The 22872-nt window shown below is 39.4% G+C and overlaps 1 protein-coding gene across 1 annotated transcript in view; it reads right to left on the bottom strand.

Annotated features, from left to right (window-relative positions):
* Window positions 1-22872, bottom strand: part of KLB (klotho beta) — a 37297-nt gene that overhangs the window by 10829 nt on the left and 3596 nt on the right. The window contains exons 2-3 of the mRNA XM_061419943.1: window positions 5559-6069; window positions 3103-3371 (exon numbers count right to left, since the gene is read on the bottom strand). Coding sequence (XP_061275927.1) covers window positions 3103-3371; window positions 5559-6069 — 780 coding nt within the window. The remainder of the gene's footprint in view (window positions 1-3102; window positions 3372-5558; window positions 6070-22872) is intronic.

The raw sequence follows: 22872 nt of genomic DNA, 5'->3' as shown, positions 1-22872 counted from the left end.
CAGGAGTTGGTGATGGACAGGGAGGCCTGGCGTGCTGCAATTCATGAGGTCACAAAGAGCTGGACATGACTGAGCGACTAAACTGAACTGAATATGATGTATTGGAAAATACACAACAGCATCTATGTAGTATTATTTCTAGAATTGCTTAACTGAATCTAATAAAGAAACAGAGAACTTCATGCTTGCAGATATTTTACAAGCAACTGGGATGTCCCTGGTGGCTCAGTGGTTAACATTTCACCTTCCAATGCAGGAGGTGTGGGTTGAGGAGCTAAGATCCCACATGCCTCCTGGTCAAAAAAAACAAAACAAAACAAAACAAAACATAGAGCAGAAGCAATATTGTAACAAATTTGATAAAAACTTTAAAAAAAAAAAGTCCCACATTCTACAAAGCAACTGGCCTGAACTCTTCAAAACTATCAATACCATGAAGTTAAGGGGATTTCTCTGAATTAAAGAAGCTAAAGATATACATAGAAAAAAAAATAATAAAGATATACATAGACCCAGATGCTGGGGAAGGCATAGTAGTATTTTTTAAATGTTATTTTCATTTTGTAGTCTTCCTTTAGAGCACATCTACTCTTGCCTGCCCATCATCTATTCATACAACCTTTGGATGAGTTTTCAAAAAACATCCAAATTTTTCTTGGTAAAGCATTTATCCTCATTCCCTAAGTGCAAGGGACGCTGACTCCTCAATGGGCTCCAGGTGTGAGCAAGAAGCCCAGGTCTGATTGATCACAGCATTACTTTCCGCTGACCAAGTGATCAGCTCTTGCTCCGCGGAATAGGAGTAGGGTCCTCAGAGCAGACTGACGGTCATAGTGTCAGTTAATGGAGAGCAGACAGGTCTTCACATGAAGCAGGGACTTGCAGGTTGGGTTATGTACAAACTGGAACTCTTGGCCCTCCTGGGGCCTGTCGCTGCTGGTTCTAGACTTCGCAAAACATAAACCTACTTGAAGTGGTGGGGAAAAGATGGTCTGCCTGTGCCATGCGGAAGAGGAGAGAGATACTGGGTAAGTGCGTGCCTCTCCAGGGAACCCAAACTGAAGGCGAGTCACTGTGTTTATATCACTCCCTATATCTTTCCTCCTTTTGTCATTCCCGGACCTTTACTAAAGTTTTGTTTAAATACTGATAGGGGTTGAGATTCATAACTTTGGTCACTCATGGTTTCGGCCCTTTAGTCGTATCCCTTGCACATCTTGTTTTTCCATAAGCTTCTAGAATACAAGTACTATGAGGTCTTATAGCATAATGGTCAGAGACAGACAAATCAGGGTAAGTTGGACAAGTTATGTAACCTCCCTAAGCTTCGATTTCTTTGCCTATAAAATGAGGGTTTTATGATTAAGGACACTGAATGCACATACATTCAGAAGTTAAATGCTTGGTACATCAAAAATAGTTTCAGAAAAATTATTTTGGAAAGAGCATCGTGCATCTGAGAACTTGAGGATAGCTTGCTACAGTTTTGCTACTATTTGTTAATTAGGCAAGTCACTTTCTGTTATTAATTGACAGGCCTTACTTTCCTCAGCTATAAAATGAAAGATTTGGTATAGGAGGTTTCTAAGGGCTCACCTGGGTCTAAAAGTTGACCTTTTTCATACACTATGCACCGAGCACCTACCGTGTATCTGAAACTGCTCTAGTAAGGCACCCAGCAGGCGGTGAAGCCTCAAATGTCTCCACCCTCTTGTGGAGAAAGTTTGCATTCTAGTAGGAGAAACGCGTGATCAGTAAGGAAAATGTGTAAAGTGGTTACCAGAGGATGGCAGTGGGGGAAATGAGACACTGGTTGAAGGGTACAAACTTCCAGTTATAAGATTAACATATTCTGGGGGCCTATTATACAGGATGGTGACTATAGCTAATAATATTGTATTGTATACTTGAAAGTTGCTAAGAAGATCTTAAATTTTCTTGCCATAAAAAAAGAAATGAGGTTTGCCTGTGATGGTATGGAAGTGATAGCTAATGCCATAGTGGTAATGTTTTTGCAATAAAAGATGTATCCAATCAACATATTGTACACCTGAAACTTGCAATGTTGTATGTCAATTATATCTCAATAAAGCTGAAAAAAAGGAAAATGTGTAAATACACAGTATGGTAGATGTGATGAATGCCATATAAGAAAATAAAGCAGAAAGGGAGAATAAGCAGTGATGGTGATGAAGTTATGCCGTTTGGAGTAGGGGGAAGCCTTCTTGAGAGGTTGACATTTGAGTTACATTTGAAGAAGGTGAAGAATGAGGCCAGTCAGGAAGCCCCACTGGGGTATAAAGACCTCATAAGGCAAATGACCCGAATTTATCATAAATCACTTAAATGAAGGGCCACTAGTAATTTACTTCTGGCAAAACAAAAATCTAGGGAATTCCCTGGTGGTCCAGTGGCTAAGACTCCATGCTTTCACTGTTGAGGGTGTGGGTTCAATCCTTGGTCGGAAAACTAAGATCCTACATGCTACATGGTGCAGCCAACAAATTAAAAGAAAAACTGTAAAATTTGTTTCCTGTGATTTTGATACTACTGACAAATGGCTGTCACAAAAATGACTGGAAGATCTCTCTGGACTATATGCAACTTGAGGGCAGTATGAAAAGCTCTCAGTAAGCATGAATTCTTCCCTTCCTTTCTCTTCTTTCCCCAATGTCCCCTTATAACCCCCAGATAATCATGGTATTTGATATTATCTGATAGCTGTTTCTTAGATGTCATTGAGTAAAATGAAAGGGAATATTGTGTATTATTTGTACCACTTTGTCTATGGGGTCGCACAGAGTAGGACATGACTGAAGCGACTCAGCAGCAGCAGCATAGTTAAATTTGTGGAGCTTCCTAGGTGGCGCTAGTGGTAAAGAACTTGCCTGCCAATACGGGAGACAAAAGAGATGCATGTTTGATCCCTGGATCAGGGAAGAACCACTGGAGGAGGGCATGGCAACCCACTGCAGTATTCTTGCCTGGAAAATCGCATGGACAGAGGAGCATGGTGGACTATGGTCCATAGGGGCACAAAGGGTCAGACACGACTTAGTGACTTGGTATGCATGCATAGTTAATTTTTAAGTAGCCACTTACCTTAAGGACAGATTCAGTGACACCCCAGGAGAAATCACAGGGAAACTGACCCTGCACATCTGGTGTGGACTCTTTCACAGTGAAACCATTTTCTTGAATGATCTGTTTATAGTAATGTGCTGAAGACTTGGGCTTTCTTTCTTTTTGTTTACTATTAAAATCCACATAAAATAATCCTCGGCGAGTGGTGTAAGCATCCTGCCATTCAAAGCCATCCAGGAGGGACCAGGCTGTGTAACCAAACACTTGTATTTCATCAAACTTGATTGCTGTACAGAAGGACAAAAGCAGATGTTCAGAGGCCTAAACACTCTGGTTCATGTTTACAGCTTCACAAATGACATGCCAGGAGCAGGATATTGTGAAACCAACCTTTTACCTAATTTGCAGGCCCATTATATCAACTAGGAATTTTATTTTATTTATTTTTTTGAGTTTTATTTTTATATTTGAAAAGGGGCAGTTATTTTCAACTAGAATGGTCTTCCCAAGTGAACAACACAGTTAAAGGGTCAAATTTAAAATATTCCTGGTCAGGGAACTAAGATCCCACGTGAGGCACCATGTGGCCAAAAAATAAATACATAAACTAAAAATAAGATATTCATGAGACTTAACTTAGTGTGCAAATCTGTGTCGGAGGGCATGGTAATTTCCAGAACCCTTTGGGACCAATGCAGATGCCAGCTTTGACCAAGAGTTTCTCATTTCAAGCTTGGGTTGTTTCCCATTTGTGGACAAACTGTCTTCTATGAAACAATCCTCGGGGACTGAAACATCAGCTTTGAGAATGAACATATGTGAATGCAGCTTTAAGGAGGAGACAGAAGCACGGTGATGTAAGAGAACAAGAACTGACCGGGCCGAGGGGCAGGAGGGGAGAGGGCTTGCTCTATTGTGCTCCTGGGCAGGGCTGTTGGGCAGGTTTGTCGACCTCAGTTTTCCCATTAGTAAATAAAGAGGATTGAAAAAGATGATCTTTCATAAATTTTCTAGCTTTACATTTAACAACGTTTAGGAATTAGATAAAAATTAAATATGCAATAAAAACAACAATGGTTCAATCAAACATGAACCTTTGTTCTTAAAAGCTTTCATTTTCTCATGGAAATGTCTCCTTTCTGCACTTTGAGGGTTTTATCACAGAATTTCTTTTCCTAAAAGGTAGAATTGATGTCAAGAGATTCTAATGAGATAAATGTTTCAACAGGCCCTGGGTCTCGTGCTTTGGTGTCATAGGGTCCTATGAAAGGAGGAATGGTAATGCCTAGGGAATGACACCACCTCTGCCCAAGCTCTATGGGCAGAGTTCTCTGCTCTGGAGGCCCCCATGTGCACGAGCCCTGGGGCTGGGTCTGGCACAGCTCTGTTCCATGCGATCCTCCAGCAGGTTGGAACAGTAGTGTCTTGCTCTCCCTGGGGACCTTCCCTGAACACTATCTACAGAGTGTGTTCCCTGAACACTCTCTACAGGGTTTTTTTTCTCAAAGTTTGTAACTTTTGTTTTGGCCACTCCATGCAGTTTGCCATGATCTTAGTTCCCTGACCAGGGATTGAATCCATGCTTTGGCAGTGAAAGCATGAAGTCCAAACCAGTGGATCCCCAGGGCATTCCCTTCAAGCTTGTGACTTCTAAAGAGCGCTACAGAGTTGTAGAAAGAGCCACTGAGAATTCCTTTATATGGGAGAGAAATGGAGCCCAACTCTGTAGGGGACAGAACCATCATAATTAAAGCTTGTCTTCTGCTCCACTATTTCAATCAGCCACCTGCAGATGTCACTCCCTGAGTAATGGAAAAGGAATGAGAGGATGAGCAGGGCTTAGAGAAATATCCAGGAACAATAGAAATTGTTCAGCTTAGCCATTCATGGCTCATTCTCGGTATTCAGACTTCATCATTGAGTCGTGTAATAGAGTAAAAGGAGCACAATCAAGAAAAGCTTTCAGCATCTTAAAACTGTTAAACTTTGGACATGTCTCCTTTAGCACTGGTGGCTCACACGGTAAAGAATCTGCCTGCGATACAAGAGATCCAGGTTCAATCCCTTGGTCAGGAAGATCCCCTGGAGAAGGGAATGACAACCCACTCCAGTACTCTTTCCTGGAGAATTCCATGGATAGAGGAGCCTGGTGGGCTACAGTCCATGGAGTTGCACAGAGTTGGACACTTTCTTTTCACTTTCCTTTAGCATTGTGTTCTTTTTGAAGGAATGAAGCAGCATCTTGTTGCCAATTAAGGATGTATCTACAACCTAAAATCATTTTGCTTTCAAGCTCATTTAAAAAGGACATAAAACTGAAAAAAAAAAAGGACATGAGAGTAACATAAAATTCTATCATCACTGCACAATAGAAAAGTCCAACAATACCAGCAACCGATTCAAAGGTGACCTTAAATATCCTATAGCAAAAGTATTTGAAACAGTTTTTAAAATTGAGCTAATGTATGACCAACCTTGAAGAACCTGGTTGAGGAAGTTCTTCATCATGTAGATGGCTGTGGTATCCTCTGTTTTTACGTGACTGTCCGTGAACCAGCCATTCTCAGTAATCAAGATTCGGGGATTGCCATATTCCAGTTTAATCCAGTTTAGCACATCTCTTAAATTGAGTGACACATTTTGTCCCAGTTTAGCCATAGTGTTGTGGGGCTTGAAATTGTTGGGTCCAAAGGAAAATGCAAAGAAGTCAGCTGTGCCCCTCACCTCATTCTTCTCTGCTTCAGAGAAACGAGGTAGAATGGACAACAACTGCTTTCTCATCACTTCTGGATAGTCGCCATCCCTGTGGATAGGGTTGGCAAACCACCCGAGCACAGAAACCATGGATTGTTGGCATTTGAGTATATCCATTGTATTTTCTGATCTGTTTGGTTCAATCCAATGGGATCCCAACGTGATTGACAGCTGACCCTTCTGATGTGGGCGGAAATTTCTGTTGTAGTTATGCCAAACTTTCGAATGAGCCTAGTAATAAGAAAATATTGTTAATCTTCATTGCTGTTACTCACAAGGTTGTGACTTGGCTGGTAGAAGGTCTTTTCATGGATAAATTAATGAATTGCTGGGTGATGCAGGGGGAAGCTGCCAGAGAACTCTGATAACTAGAGTCTGCTCTCTGTTCACTTCCTCCATGCTACCGATTTAAAGGCTCCCCTGTAAGATCACGGAGGGGCAGGCAGAGAGCCCTTGTCCAAGCTCCATCTTACTTTTTCTCTCCCTGTCTCCCTTCCAGGCTGCCTTGGGGCTGCGTGCAGGTGAGATACTATATAGATTACAGGGTTTTTTCCTGTACATAAAAAGACTCTGAGCAGTGATCTTTCACTGTTCTACAGAATCTTTTGGCACTAAGTTAGAAATGCAGGATAACACAGCCTTTAAATTCTGTAAATGGATAATAACAGAGCTCACCTCTTATTGTAAGATTTGAATGAATTAATGTACTTTAGGAGAGTACCTGGCACAGAGTAACCTCTATATGAGCCTTAGCTATTACTACTGTTATTACAAAAGGGTGGCAGGCATGGTACAAAACAGAAAACCAGTGGAAATAGTGTAGGATTTGGGGTCAGCACACTGGGGCTTCAAGTTGAAGTACAAGCTACAGTGGCCTTTGACAAGTCACTTAAACTTTCTGAAATCTCTTCATATCTTCAGCTGTAAAATGAAGTTAAAAATAATAATCCCCTTTGTAAAGCTGTTGTCAGATGCAGGGCTAATGTATATATTGATTATGTAGCATAGAATAGAGCATCCAGGAGCTACTGCCTAAAGATGGGTGTTATTATTGGTCCCCCTGGAGTTTACATTTCCAGTTGAGCTCACTTAAAGCCTCATGATCAGTCTCCAATCTATTTCGTAGGTACTTACTGAGTGTTGACTCAGTGAATGCCTGTCTTGCCTTGCCTTGAGGAGCTGAAATAAATAGTACAGGAACCTGCTCTCGGAAGCCAGTGATCTCAATGGAAAATAAGACTAAAATGTGTGAAAGAGAAATATATAGCACCAAATAAAATAAAACAGTAAATTAAGCCTGTAAAGAACCATGAGGTGTATCAGAAGGAGAAGCAAAGGTTAAGGATTCCAAGTAATGGCTCTAGGCCAGTTAAGGGCTTCCCTGGTGGTTGAAACAGTAAAGAATCCACCTGCAGTGTAGGATACCTGGGTTCAATCCCTAGGTTAGGAAAATCCCCTAGAAGAGGGCATGGCACCCATTCCAGTATTCTTGCCTGGAGAACTCCATGCACAGAGGAGACTGGTGGGCTATAGTCCATGGGATCGCGAAGGGTCGGACACAGCTGAAGCGACTAAGCACACACACAAGCCAGATTAATGCCCAAGGTCTCTGTCCTGTCCTGGGAAGCCAGAACTTCCTGGGGAAATGAACACATTTTCAATAGGCTTCCCATATTTTTCTACATTTGCTTCTTTTTGTTCCCCTTCTCTACAAGGATGGTGTTTTAAAAAATTAATGCACATTTAATGGGCATTATGTAGTCTATTGGACATCCTTATGTAGTCTATTCACTTCCCTCTTCTCAGCACCTGACTTGCTTGCCTCTTCATGTCTCTTCCTAAATCTGCCAATTTCTCCTCTATTTGGATGCTTCTAGAACAAGAGCAAAACCCTTACTACTTCTAACCCACAAAGTCAGCTTTCAATCTGTTCCTTTTTTTTTTTTTTTTTTTTTGCTCACTGGAGATGTTTTATCATATTGGGTTGAATTATCCAGAAGTGCCTTTTTGTAGGTCAAAAACAATAAAATATGAACAATGATTCAATCCTAATAGATCCTGTGGACATTAAAAATGCTCCATAAACTCTTGTTAGGGTAGAGAGAGATAGACATTAATGTAAGGGGTGAGGATTTCAAAAATGATGTCTCCTTGCTTTATGCAAGAAGAGCTAAATTAAACAATTTCATGAAAGATTTTCTGAAGAAGGCGATGCCTCCAGCTATTACCTCTATCTACCTGTTCTTACTCAGCTTTCATTGGAAGATTCTGGGACCACTTAGCAAGCACCCCAATGTTCTTAAAGATCCTTAAAGAATCTTCTTCTCAAAAAAGTGTTCAGGCTGTAGCCTCCTCCCCTGCCTCCAACCTGAGGTTCCAGTTTCTGGAAGGACTCAGTACTGCCGGGGACAGACTCCATCTGAAGTGGTATCAGCTGCTCCAGACTTTTCTGGGGCTGGAATCACAGCGGGTCTTAACTGCATTTTTCCTGATTTGTAACAAAAGCAATTGTGCATTGCTAGAATTCGAAGGGAGGCATTCTTTGCTTATTCTAATCCATCACTTAATCCTTTGGTAGCCTCAGTGCTTTCGTCCATAAAAGCCCCAGTGATCAGTAGTATGCCTCCTGTGGGTGGGTGTGCACCTCTGATGTGTAAACGGTAAAGCACTAAACACATGTAAGATTCTGAGCCATAAACAGGCTGCCTGGCAAATATGATGTCATCAGACACTAAAGGGAAAGTGAGTTGAAATTAGTATAATGTATTAAACCAGTCCCAACAGCAATTAACCAGTTCTAATAGGAAAAAACAAGAAGGGAGAATTTTCTTTGAAATAAATATTCTATTACATATTTCAGTGATTAAATGAAAGATGACGTAAGTTGAGATAAAACAGACATGTATCTTTGCAGTAGTTTTCCAAGCAAGTTTTCTGGAAATATAGATCTCTCCATATATCTAGATACACATGTTGTTATGCCCCAAGGTGACCTTGGTGTTTCACAGTGTCTCTTTCACCTTTGCTGCTATTTGCATAGGCTATCAAGGTATCTAGGGTTATCTTTGCTCTGGGCTGAAGAGAGCCTCTCCATTCTCATGTAGAGAATGTGGGGGAGGTTCTTTGTGCAGTATTTATAGTTATAACTTGATCCTGTTTGCCAAGTAACCAGGTAAAAAGTATTGCTCCAAAAGAGTGAGTTTGACATAACTCTTGATGAAACTGGAATATCTATGCACGTGCTTTGGTCCAACGCTCATAAAGGAGGTCTGCTGGGGAAACTGCACCACAGTTGGAGAGGGGAGTGCAACCTGGGCCCTGCAACCTTGCACAACCGTCATTCTGTGATTTTCCAAGGTTACCCTCTATCTTGTACAAGGCCATCTACCTTTGGAATGATTGATTTAAGGGAGCTTCAACCTTTGTTCTTTAGATTCAGTAGCTTAAAGGAGAAGTCCGCTTTTTCTTTTTGAGGCAGATAGCAGGGCCTAATGTCACTGAGAGACAGCCAGGGGCCCAATATCTCATTCTGTTCCCGCCTCTAATCTAACATAGCAGTTCTCTGATGCCACGGGAAGTCCAGACGAGTGATAGGAAGCAAATAAGATAGCTGGACAACTTTAGAAACAAAGATGAAGAAGGGGTTAGGGTCTGGAAGACATGGTGGAAGGGACACAAATGGAAGGCAGTGCTTTGGATGGCATGTGTTGAAGAAACCTAGTACATCACACGTGGCTGTATTTAAGGAATGCCCAGTCATTGGTCAAAAATTAAATTTTCAAATCTGCGCATGGTTTTAGTCACATTTTGGCTGAAATATTTGCATGTGAACTATAACCTTGTTTATTGTTAAAGCTGTTTAATAAAGTATTAGCATCATTAAATAAAATTTACTTTAAAACTCCACAGAGCACATTGTTTCCATATTTCTGTTTCCCTCCCAGCTTTTCGAAATATATTTCTCAGCTAAAGTCACTCTAACATTTTCCATGTTATTTTTAGTTTTCATAATAACCTTAACAGTATGAGTTGGATGAAATATGATTTCCTTAGTCATCTCCCTCTTTTAATAAAAATTAGCTTGTTTTTCCTTTCCTGTCTCCTTTCTTCTTTCCCTCCTCCATCTCTCTTCTCTCTCTTCGTTCCTTCTTCCCTCCCTCACACCCTTTCCTCCTTTTTTGCCATAATAATGTAATGACTCACTTTGGTCATATAGCTTTTGTTTGAATTATTTCCTTAAAAACAAACAAACAAACAAACCCAGGAATGAGCTACCTATTTTTTGAAATGCCTTACTTATTTCCAAATTGCTTTGCATGCATTTTGTCCTTCAGCGTGACTGTTTTTCAACCATCTACTTGGAATCATTGATTGCTCTTTTGGGGGGTAACTGGCGATCAGGAATGCTACGTAAGTGCTGCTCGCCTGCATGGTACCACAAGGGACAGGACCTGGATCTTGAGAGCAGGACACCTAGGCTTTGGCACTGACCCTGCTACTAACTTTAAAGTCTTGCATCAGTCACTTCCCTCTCAGCGGCAGTCAGGTCCCTCCTTCATTATACTGAGCTAAAAATAGACAATCCAGAATATTATTGTGAAGACAGAACAGGTGATATACTTAAAGACCTTGTGAAAACCACAGAAACCTAAATTTAAAGTACTTTAAAGGAGGAAGCTGGAAATTATTTAACTTACTATGGAGAACGACTGCGGGAAGTTGTGTGGGCACGACCAGTGTTTGCAGATGGCGCTCCCTGAACTCTCAAGGCTCCTGGCTGTCAGTTTTGTCCTCCTTTATTTTTGTTGCTGCTGACTGAGTTTATTCATTGTCCATTTGGGCTAGAATTAATTTCCGTTTGATTCATTTTTTCATTCACCTAGCACTTTAAAACAATTTTTTATTTTTACCCAGCACTTCTTTATATTAAGTGTCAAGTTTTCTACTAGTTACAATCCTGCTCTTCTAAATTATTTAATATTCATTCATTCCACATTATTTATTGGGTGCTTAAGATATGTCAACTTTATAGTTCATTGCTAAAAAGATTATATGACTATTATTTCCTTGAAATATATTATGTGATTGTTATTTTCTTATTATTTTTTGGACAGTCTTGAAACTCTTGGAAACAATATCTTATGCTCATTATTCTTAGGAGAGAATTTAAATATTAACAAAAGTTATTACCTTTCATAAAGAAGATATTTACCCATTTAATTTCTAATGGTTTGAATTCATGTTTTGTATGGTTGGAGTAACACAGATCATGTTAAAATTCATTTTCCTCCTATTTTCTTTTCAATCATTATATCTTCAACTTATTCTTACAAATCATTGATTGTTATCAATTTGCATAGTATCAGGTTTTCCCCATAGAAGTCATGTAAAAACTACTTTAATATATTTTTTCCTGCAAAAAAATGTCCGATTATTGTCATAGAATTCCAATTTCAATTGTAATATTACTAGACTAAACTAATGCCTGAGCCAGAATCTAAGCCTGGCAACACAAAGAAGAAAATGTTTAGAATAAAGGCAATAATTTATTAAGGGAAGCATCTGTAGGTTTCTCCAGATATTAGGCGGGCACTTAGAAGAAATCAATATCAGTAAATTGGTACCTTACTGAAGTTCAGATTACTTGCCCAAGGAGAATATTTGCATGCCAACTTTGCAGAAGGCAGAATGACATTTTAAGTTTTCTGTTATTATTAAATTGATAATAGTGATCCTGTTAGTAATATTTTCATGCAAAAAGACTGTATCTCCAAGTATAACTGAAGCCAAAATGGCCTGGGTTGGAGACTTGAAGCCTTTCCTCAGAATTTAGAAATAAAAAGTTAAAGATAGTCAATATAGAAACCACTCTGAAAATTACAAATAATATAATTATTACAAAAGTAAAAAGAAGACCTACCACTTTGGGGCTTGCCCCAAAGGCAGACTGGCTGTGAACCTAAGGAACCTAAAACTTCAGGGCTCCTCACTGGCCTGAGTCCCCACGAAATGTCCTGGGTGGGGTGGAGAGCCAGACAGCTTTTGGAAACGTTTCTAATTAAGTATTTCTGATAAATTTCTTGAAGAGATCTCAGAAAATAAGGAATCTGAATCTCTAAGACAACAATTACTCCAGTAATTTGTTGTAATATTTTTCTCATTCTAAATAGATGTTTACTTTTGTACCAACACTTGTGTTTATGATTTTGTTTGGCTTTTTTCCCCCTTTATGTAAATTTCATGCACCATAGATCCACTCTTGGCCTACAGGCTTCTTCAGTGTAGGGACTGTATCTATTTTGTTCACAGTTTTACAAACAGATGCTCAGGGGAGAGCCTGGCATAGAATACTTGTTGAATGAATGCCCACTATGGATCAGCTAGTTTGCTGATGACCTGAGATACATTGTTGATAATACAGCCTCTGCAGAGCAGGTTTTATTTTTCCTGTTTTAGAGAAGAAACTGAAGTTTACAGAGACTGAATAGTGATGGAGCCAGGATGTGAACCCAGGCCTCTCTGAACACTACACTAAACCATCCGGTTTTCTCTATGTCCCACCAGTTCTAAGCTTTGAATCCTGGGGAAAGGCCATTTGACATGAACCACGACAGACTGTTTTAAAATTACATTTTCTTTCTGCTGCACTTGGTGATTAAAAGAACTAAATAGTCTTAGAATGAGGGTCTCACTCTTGCCTGTTGAGAATAAAATATCTATATACATGTCTGAAATTTAGGATCATGTAGAAAGTTCATGGAGGACCTACCAGCGAATCTGGGATTTTCAGAAAACCATGCTGTTGTCCAAGTGCCCAGTACAGCATGTGACATCTATGTGTAATTCCCCTCTTTCCTAGAACTGGCAATGTTGACATTGGATATTGTCCTCACTGGTGTCAGAGGCTAAATGAATCCCCTAGGAACCATTTTTACACTTGACTGTCTCGACTGAAGATGGTGATCTGTACACCATTGTCAATGTTAGACTGAAAGGGCAGGGATGCTTTGGTTGCATAGCACTTAGCACAGCATCATCTTTGCACAAGTCTTAATTAAATAGTTCCTTAAAGGTGAGGGACTTTCATGATAGAATAGAATAGTGTTTAAATTGCAGAATCATAGAAAATTTATAATATAAACAGTAGTAAAAATAAACATATATCTAGTGCTAAACATACTGAGCTTTTTAATACACTGTCTAGGTTTGTCATAGCTTTCCTACATCACTTTGCTAACAAAGGTCCATATAGTCAAAGCTATGGTTTTTCCAGTAGTCATGTATGAATGTGAGAGTTGGACCATAAAGAAGGCTGAGCTCAAAAGAACTGATGCTTTTGGTAATGCTGGAGAAGGAAGGCTCTTGAGAGTCCCGGGGACAGCCAGGAGATCAAACCAGTCAATCCTAAAGGAAATCAATCCCAAATATTCATTGGAAGGACTGATGCTGAAGCTCTGGCCACTTGATGAGAAGAGCCGACTTATTGGAAAAGACTCTGATGCTGAGAAAGATTGAGGGCAGGAGGAGAAGAGGGCGATAGAGGATGAGATGGTTGGATGGCATCATTGACTCAATGGACATGAGTTTGAGCAAACTCTGGGAGACAGTGAAGGACAGGGAAGCCTGGCATGCTGCAGTCCACGGAGTTGCAAACAGCGGACACAACTTTGCGACTGAATAACAGACATTTGTGGTTCAGTCAATAAAGATACTAAGCCCTATTCTAACTACTTTCCATGTCCTATCTCATTACAGTCCTCATTTAAATCTCGAGAGGTAGGTACTATTATTATTCCCATTTTATAAGAGAGCAAGGGAAGAGAGGTTAGGTGGTTTGTTCGTAAGTTAAGTCAAGCTGAGGCTGTATTGCTCCAAGTTTTGTGTTCTTGCCTGCTAATTAGAGGTAGAAGATGGACTTTAGAGATCATTCGGTCTAATTCTTTAAAACTCTTTGTTACGGAAAAGATGCTGAAGTACAAGAAATAAGTAACTTGCCCAACGTCTCAGTTAGTGCAAAGCTAGAATTAGAGCTAAATCCTTCAACCTCTAGGTCACTGTCATTTCTGGACATGATGTACATTAAACTATGTGCTTTCAAAACAGACATGTATATCTTCAGACTCAAAGGTGATTGAACAGGCTGTGTAAATGCAAGGAGTATGTAACAGACATGGCACAAAAAAGAGGGGCAGTACACTGAGAAAGACACGTGACAGTGGGTGCCAGGAACACTTTAAGAGGACTTCCCTTGTGGCTCAGCAGTACATTCACCTTCAATGCAAGAGAAGCAGGTTTGATCCCAGGGTTGGGAAGATTCCCTGGAGAAGGAAATGGCAACCCACTCCAGTATTCAGGCCTGGAGAATTCCATGGACAGAGGAGCCTGATGGGCTGTATAGTCAAAGAGTCAGACACATCTGAAGGACTTTCACTTTCACTTTTCATCCAGCCTTACCCGCTGCGACATCATCTCAGTCCCCAAACAGAGAGTTCATCAGCATTACCTCCTGTTCTGCTTAATTATTTTTTTCCCCTTAAAGAAATTCTACACAACAGTAAAAGCAAGTTAGAGAAATCACTTTTACTTCTTGCTTTCCTTCAACCCATGGCTATTATTTTATCCTTTTCTTCACAATTCATTCATTATGGTGATTAATTGTTTAAATTCCAGTCTATAAACACTTATTTAACAAAACAAGGCAGCTCTGCACAGTGACAGTATTGTAGCCAATTAAATTTATCTAAAGTGCTGCTGCTGCTAAGTCGCTTCAGTCATGTCCGACTGTGTGACCCCATAGACGGCAGCCCATCAGGCTTCCCGTCCCTGGGATTCTCCAGGCAAGCACACTGGAGTGAGTTGCCATTTCCTTCTCCAATGCATGAAAGTGAAAAGTGAAAGGAAGTCGCTCAGTCGTGTCCGACCCTTAGCGACCCCATGGACTGCAGCCTACCAGGCTCCACCATCCATGGGATTTTCCAGGCAAGAGTACTGGAGTGGGGTGCCATTGCCAAAGTGCAATTGTTGCTAATTGGAAACTTTTCCCAATACCCTGCTTAAAAACAAACAAAACAACAAAAAAAAGCATGCAAACAAATACAAAGAGAAAACAAATAACAAGGTACTCTAGTAGGCATTTAGAAAAAATATTAACAAGATAGCTCCTGCCTTCAGGTGACCTATGACCTCTAGTAGGAGAGAGAAGTACAGAAAAAAGTAGAAGAAAAATTAGAAATGATAAAATCTTAATGTAATAAGATGATTCAAAGTTTTTAAAAGTGTCTGTATGTGTAGGTTTATATATAGAGAAAAATATATTTTGACATTGAACAAACTGCTAGCATTGTTAGTTCTGGGGTATGGATTTAGGGAGTAAGAAAAGAGAAGACTGTTCATTTTTAACTTTATGTCTTTCTTTATGGTTTAAACGTTTTGTAGTAAAAATGCATTATTTTGAAATTTTAAAAAGTCAAGAGACTAGGTTGAAACAGATGTTTCCTGTCAGTGAATTTAACTGCTCTGTGCTATCACTTTTCACCTTCTCTGAAGTTCCAAAAGTCTCAAATAAAAAAAAAGTGACTTAAATAAAAAGTTCTGTTCTTCTGGATTTCATTATATATTAAAGAATGTTGTTTTTTTTTTTTTACTCCAGAATACCATGTTGATATTTAAAGGTAAAACGAGGAAGCATACAATAACATGTGATTACCAGATAAAATGAACTGATAACAGTAAACCCAACCCTTTATTTAAGACTCAGTCACAGAATCTCTGGTCAAGATATGATGCTATAGAGAACCAATGAATGGACTCCTCCAAAATACTAAAGGATCCTGGTTTTCACCAGCCTCAAGGCTCCCCCACTTTTTAGGTAGCACTATTAGAACACCCAGGAAGTCACTTTCATTACTTCTGTGATTCACTATTTATTGGTTAGTAAGTTAGAAGGTTCTAGTCTATTCTCAGTGTCCCTCTGCTTTTCAGCAACAGAATAGCTGTTAATGTTCAATAATTTTAATTACTTATTTTTCTTTTAATATAAGCTGTTTTCTAATACTGAGTTTTCTCAGTAAGATTTTTTGCATTCAATTAAATGACACATGTATAGTATTATAAACTAGTATAATGTTTCCCTCCGTTCATAGTTTCATCGTATTCACTCTTTCTGTTAGTTACAATATTTTCGATCTCCAGTTGGGCCTAATTTTCCATGTATGAGAGCGTTCACATCAAATCAAGCTGTTTAAATACGATCACAATGTTATTCTCTGAACATTTATAATTACATTTATTTAAACCTGTTAATCATTCACTGAAGTATAACTTTTTCTACTTAATGATTAGAAAAGGTAAACACTGGTCTCTTGAAGGTTTTAAAATACCAACTGTCCTCTACAAATAGTTTTTTTTACTAGACTCTTCTGTCAAACAATGGTATTCTGGTTATTGAAACTCTTTGGCAATTCTTATCCAAAAGCTGTTTTAACCTTGTATTCAAATTTGATTAGAAACATTGATAAGAATACTATTTTTAACTTGCTTGATCACTATTTCCTGTATCTTGTTAGATGTGTCTTAGTTGTTAGATGTGTCTAATAAAGATGAGTTGGGATTATAATTAGGTACTGTGGCATTCCCTGGTGGCCTAGTGGTTAGGATTCTGGGTTTTCACTGCCATGGCCCGGGTTCAATCCCTGTTGGGAAACTGAAATCCTGCAAGCTGCTCAGTGAGGCAAAAAAAAAAAAAAAAAATATATATATATATATATATATATATACACACACACATATATTTGTGCACATATAATGTTATATATATACCATGCATTAGCTAATTAAATGAATAATTATGTTAACATTTTTAAACTTTAGATGGTATTGCCAAAGGCACACATATATGAGTAAATAGCACTTTAATGGGACATTAAAGTTCTGACAAAAATTAAAATCATGGGACAAATAATAAACCTTATGATTAATGTACGAGTTAGGGATAAACTGTTCATAGATTTTGTGGACAAATAAAACACATAGCTAGATTGTTTTGGTCTTTAAATAAGCAAAGTGAAGTCAAATATCTACCAAGTCTGCATCAACACAAGTGGCTGCCATGGGGTTGTAGGCTGTAAATTGTTCTTTTTTGCTGAGGCTAGGCAGCTGATTCATGTCAGCTAACTTGCTAACTTATATTCAGACCAATGAAATTTAAATTTTGGATCTGACACTTATTGTGAGTTAAAAAAAAACACATTTGTATAGTTGTGTAATCTCACAATTATACAAAATACAAATTTCTGTGGGCTTCAGTTTCATCAACTATAAAATGCCTATAAGAATACCTACCTGGCAGGGTTGATGTAAAACTTAAATGAGATAACATATGAAAAGCGGGGAAGGAAATGGCAACTTAGTACAGTTTCTGACTCAATAATAGGTGTGCAATAAAATAGTTTTATCATAATAGCTATTAAGAATAGTATAGTAGAACATAAAAAAGTTATCTGTAATAATTGTCTCAAGTGCCCATTTTAAGAATTCAAACCAGTTTCTGTCCTTTATCCCATTTCTGTGTTATTTTTCCTTTGTTTTGTTTTTGGTGTTAGAAGGGAAGGGGCGGAAGGTAGCAAGTTAGTTTTTTTTAATGTTCTCATGGACAGAAAAGCTTGGGCAAGTTTTTTAGCTAGCAGATTTAACAAAAAGTAATTTTAATATATTGTTGTCTTGCAACCCAACTTTAACAAGGGAGCTTTTAAAAATTCCTTTCTTTTTTCCATGGAAAAAACCGTTTCAGATGATCCTTGAAGGTTTTGCTTCTCTGTAACCAAGACAAGCTAAAAAGTGCTCCTGCTAGAAACTCCATTTTGAAATATTATGCTTAGTTTTCAAAATATTGGTGGGAGGCTGGGCTGAAGAGGTTTAAAAATGACATTTAATCTATTTAAATGTGCCTATCAAACAGGGCAGCCTTCTTGTTCAAGAAAACAGTTGCAGCAGTCTGTTGCCAAAGAAGGCTTAGCTATAAATCATGTGAATGATGGCTTTTTCACAGCTGTTTCTACAGTTTTAGCACTAAATTTTGGTTAGGAATTTTGACAGAATCCTTAAGAAGCGTACTATGTAAAGATGACTCTTTTCTTTTCAAAATACAAAATAATCTCTCTTTATGTATTTTTTGCTTTTATTTTTATTTTTTTATTTTTTGCTTTTAATTGTGAAAATTGTCATAACACATAAAGGTAGAAAGGATAGTATAATGACCCCTGAAAACACATCACTCAGTTTTAAGAGCTGTCAACATTCTGTACCTTGTTTTGAGATGGGCTTTCAATGTAAACTTTTTAATAGAAGCAGGTATACACAATGAATTTGCATGTTCTGAAAAGACAATATGTTTATGCCAGTATCTGGCTTGGTGTGTGTGTGTGTGTGTGCGTCTGAAGCCACTTTTATTCAATTACAATTTTAAATCCTTTCTGGGGCAAAGCAGATTTTCCTTAAATAAAAAATAATCAATTGAATTATTTATTGAATACCTAATACATATGCAGCCTTGTGTGACCTTCTCTGAGGGAGTAACGCCAATAAATGCCAAGACAGAGTTCCTCAAAGAGGTGGAAAAATAGGGCATAAATCAAGTCGTATTCCAGGCTCAGGAACAAACTGGTGAGGCCTTGACCTCAAGTAGAGTTTCCCAACATATCTTGTCCTGAAAGCCTCTTTCACAGTATTAAGCAATCTCTTGAGCCCCTGAGGAATTTAAAGATATCATTTCATCATTTGTGCGTGGTATACAAACAAGTGTTGACCTATATTTTCTTTTATGTAATTCTATTTCATTAAAGATTGTACGGAAAAGTTTATTTCAAATAAATTTAAAATATTCAGAAAATAAAATATGAATATTTAAAATACTCGTACATAAAGATAAATATTGGCATTTTCCCATTTAATGAATAGTTTTATGTTACTAAAATTATTTGAACTACATAATAAAATGTATTTTATGACACATTTTTAAATGACACACTGTGTTTGGTATTAGGACTGAAAAAAGTGAAAAGTGAAAGTGAAGTCACTCACTCGTGACTGATTCTTTTCGACCCTGTGGACTGTAGCCTGCCAGGCTCCTCCATCCATGGGATTTTCCAGGCAAAAATACTGGAGTGGGGTGCCATTTTCTTCTCCAGGGGATCTTCCTGACCCATGGATCAAACTCAGGTATCCTGCATTGCAGGCAGAGTCTTCACCCTCTGAGCCACAAGGGAATCCCACTGAATATATACTCAAATACAGAATACAATTTACATATTCATTATGGTTTTCCAAGGCTGGTACATCTATATCTTTTTGTATGGAATGTGATATTGGGCCTAACAAAGATGAACATTTTTTTATTTTAAATGTCACATATTTAAGGATATTAGAAAACACTGGTCTTTCATATATAATAGGATATCAGATATCCTTTCAAAATAAACTTTTTTTCACTTTCTTTTTTTCTGGCCAATCATCTTATGGGATTTCAGTTACCCAACCAGGGATTGAACCCTGGGCCATGGCAGTGAAAACACCAAATCCTAACCATTAGACCCCCAGGAGACTCCCCTCAAAATAAAGATTTTTAAAGAAAAAATAATAATACACGTGGTACTTGGGTATACAAACAAGCCAGCAAAAAGCCACCACGAAGTAATGCTTTGTGAAACACAAAGTTATGGCATCAAAAATGGATAAATATTAATACATTTATAATATTGCTTCTATAACATTTTGTCTGAATTCTTGAATTTTACTCTTAAAAAAGAACAAGTGTGCAAAAATTAAGTTTATTGTTTTGTTCATAAATAACTATATAAGAGAAATGGGTTGGGGCAACTCTTTCAAGTATTTTACAAATAGCACAAAACTAGTAGGAACAGTCTTTATTCCCAATGTGTGAAAAGCCAAACTAGATACAATCATCAATGTTATTTTCTCATTTAATATTTTTTAAAGCATCATTTGTTCTCCAAAAACATCCTGATATGCTATAAATTAGGGTCTGTGTATGGGACTTAACGAGTCTGGTGAAAATCTCCTTGAGGTGATTTTGTAAAACTGAGACAACTGTATGTCCCTCATATTGATTGTATTTCAAAGTTGCTGTTCTTTACGCTTCACATCTTTAACCAGTTGACAATTTATAACTTTAAGTCAGTGGTTTTCAAGAGAGGGAAGGGGGAGAAATTTTGCATCCCCCCTCAACTCCAGGGGACATTCAGTAATGTCTGGAGACAATTTTGGTTGTAACCCTGGGGACAAGCATGCCACTGTCATCTAGGGGATAGAGGCCAGGAATGCTGCTAAACATCCTACAAAGCACGGGACAGCTCATGAGGAGGAAGAATTATTTGGCCCAATATGTCAACAGCACCCAGGTTAAGAAATCTTGGTATTATGTAAACAGTACACATCTATGACAGACAGTAACTTAAAGCCATGAAATGATCAGAACTATCATAGAAGCTGGCAGTATTTAGTGGTGTAATAAACTGAAGGAGTTACCATCTTATGAGCAACCTCCTATCCCCCACCTCCCTGTGTATTTACTCAGAGGCTCTCAAATATTTCACTTTAAGGTGGGGGAGGGGAGTAAAATTCATATATTTAAATTATTTTGCATATTTGTTGATTTACAGATAGAATAAAAACAGATACCATTACTGACTTTATTCACATGAAAACTTGGTGCTTTGCTGCTGTGAGGCATGCGTGCATAGGCCAAACAGGCTAGAATCTTGTCTCTGGGATTTTAAAACCTGATTTTGGGACAGAGAACTCTTTCCTCTACAAAGGAGAGTATGGAGCAAACCCACAAGAAGAAATGAACAAGAGAGACTAAGATAAAGGGCTTGTGAGGGTGTCCTAGTTACTGGGTCCATTCATCCCTGTGATTTGGTTACAGGAAATTGCTCATTTTTACTTAAGTCAGCTTGAGTTAGGTTTCTGTCTCTTGCAACCAAGAATCCTAACTTATAAAACACACCACTGAATAAATACAAGCAATGTTTCAAGAATTAGCTAGAATGCAATGAAATACGAATTTTGAACCTGTGGTTGGTTCTTTGATTACAAGGTATAAGATAGAAATCCCAAACCATTCATTCCACAGTATTAATACCTAGCTGCTGCTGCTAAGTCGCTTCAGTCATGTGCGACTCTGTGTGACCCCATAGACGGCAGCCCACCAGGCTCCCCCTTCCCTGGGATTCTCCAGGCAAGAACACTGGAGTGGGTTGCCATTTCCTTCTCCAATGCATAAAAGTGAAAAGTGAAAGGGAAGTCGCTCAGTCGGGTCCGACCCTCAGCGACCCCATGGACTGCAGCCTACCAGGTTCCTCCGTCCATGGGATTTTCCAGGCAAGAGTACTGGAGTGGGGTGCCATTGCCTTCTCCTTTAATACCTAGCATGTACCTAATATTCTGTGTTAGGTGCTGGAAACGTAAAACACATCAAACACAGTCTCTCCTTGCAAAGAACTCTCAGGCTGGTCGAGGGAGATGGAAAAATACGACATGAAGAGTGCTGTGATAGAAGCAAACATGTCTTATTATGGGAACCTTCAGGAGGGGCACTAACTCTGATGAGTCGAGAACTTAGAAGTGGAGACTGCCGAAATTGAGTCTTGAAGGACATTAGATGGATAAAGCAGGGAGTTAGAAAGACATTCTAGCTGGATAGAGCGCTAGTAGACTTAGCACGCGAAGAAGGCAATGGCACCCCACTCCAGTACTCTTGCTTGGAAAATCCCAGGGACGGAGGAGCCTGGTAGGCTGCAGTCCATGGGCTCGCTAAGAGTCGGACACGACTGAGCAACTTCATTTTCACTTTTCACTTTTATGCATTGGGGAAGGAAATGGCAACCCACTCCAGTGTTCTTGCCTGGAGGATCCCAGGGACGGGGGAGCCTGGTGCTGCTGCTAAGTCGCTTCAGTCATGTCCGACTCTGTGCGACCCCAGAGATGACAGCCCACCAGGCTCCCCCGTCCCTGGGATTCTCCAGGCAATAACACTGGAGTGGGTTGCCATTTCCTTCTCCAATGCATGAAAGTGAAAAGTCAAAGTGAAGTCGCTCAGTTGTGTCCGACTCTTAGCGACCCCATGGACTGCAGCCTACCAGGCTCCTCCGTCCATGGGATTTTTCAGGCAAGAGTACTGGAGTGGGGTGCCATTGCCTTCTCCAGGGAGCCTGGTGGGCTGCTGTCTATGGGGTCGCACAGAGTCGGACACGACTGAAGCGACGTAGCAGCAGCAGCAGCAGCAGACTTAGCTCGCACGCACAGAGGCTTCGTGAAGAGGACTAAGTGAAGTGAAGTGAAGTCGCTCAGTCGTGTCCGACTCTTTGCGACCCTATGGACTGTAGCCCACCAGGCTCCTCCATCCATGGAATTTTCCAGGCAAGAGTACTGGAGTGGGTTGCCATTTCCTTCTCCGTGGAGAGGAATAGTAGCCTAAAATTAAGACCCTCTTGGGCTTCCGGGGTGGCTCAGACAATAAAGGATCTGCCCGTGATACGAGAGACCTGAGTTCGACCCCTGGGTCAGGAAGATCCCTTGGAGAAGGGAACGGCTACCCATTCCAGTATTCTTGCCTGGAGAATCCCATGGACAAAGGAGCCTGGTGAGCTACAGTTCATGGGGTCACAAAGAGTCGGACACGACTGGGCGAGTTTCCCTTTCACAAAGCACTCCTAGTAGTGCGTTATTACGGAGTGTAGAGTACTAGGGGTTAGTGTTACTGATGGGGACAGGAGTGTGGCCAGGAGGGAGGAAATGGAGGCTGGGGTTGTGTCTTGAAGATCTTGTGAAAACTTGGGACTTCATTCCTAAAACTTTGGAAAGCCACTAATGGATTTTATGTAAAGGAGTGACATGATGCTTGAAATGTCATTGTATAAACAGAGATGATAATAGGTACCTGGGAAGGTTGTTGTAAAAATCATAGAAAATATTTAAAGCTATGATTACAGTGCTTAGAGATGGTCAAGGCCAAAGAAT

This window comes from Bos javanicus, chromosome 6 (assembly GCF_032452875.1).
Source record: "Bos javanicus breed banteng chromosome 6, ARS-OSU_banteng_1.0, whole genome shotgun sequence".
Classification (NCBI taxonomy): Eukaryota; Metazoa; Chordata; class Mammalia; order Artiodactyla; family Bovidae; genus Bos; species Bos javanicus.
The sequence above is the reverse complement of the archived record's forward strand: the minus strand, read 5'-3'. Positions and strand labels throughout refer to the sequence as shown.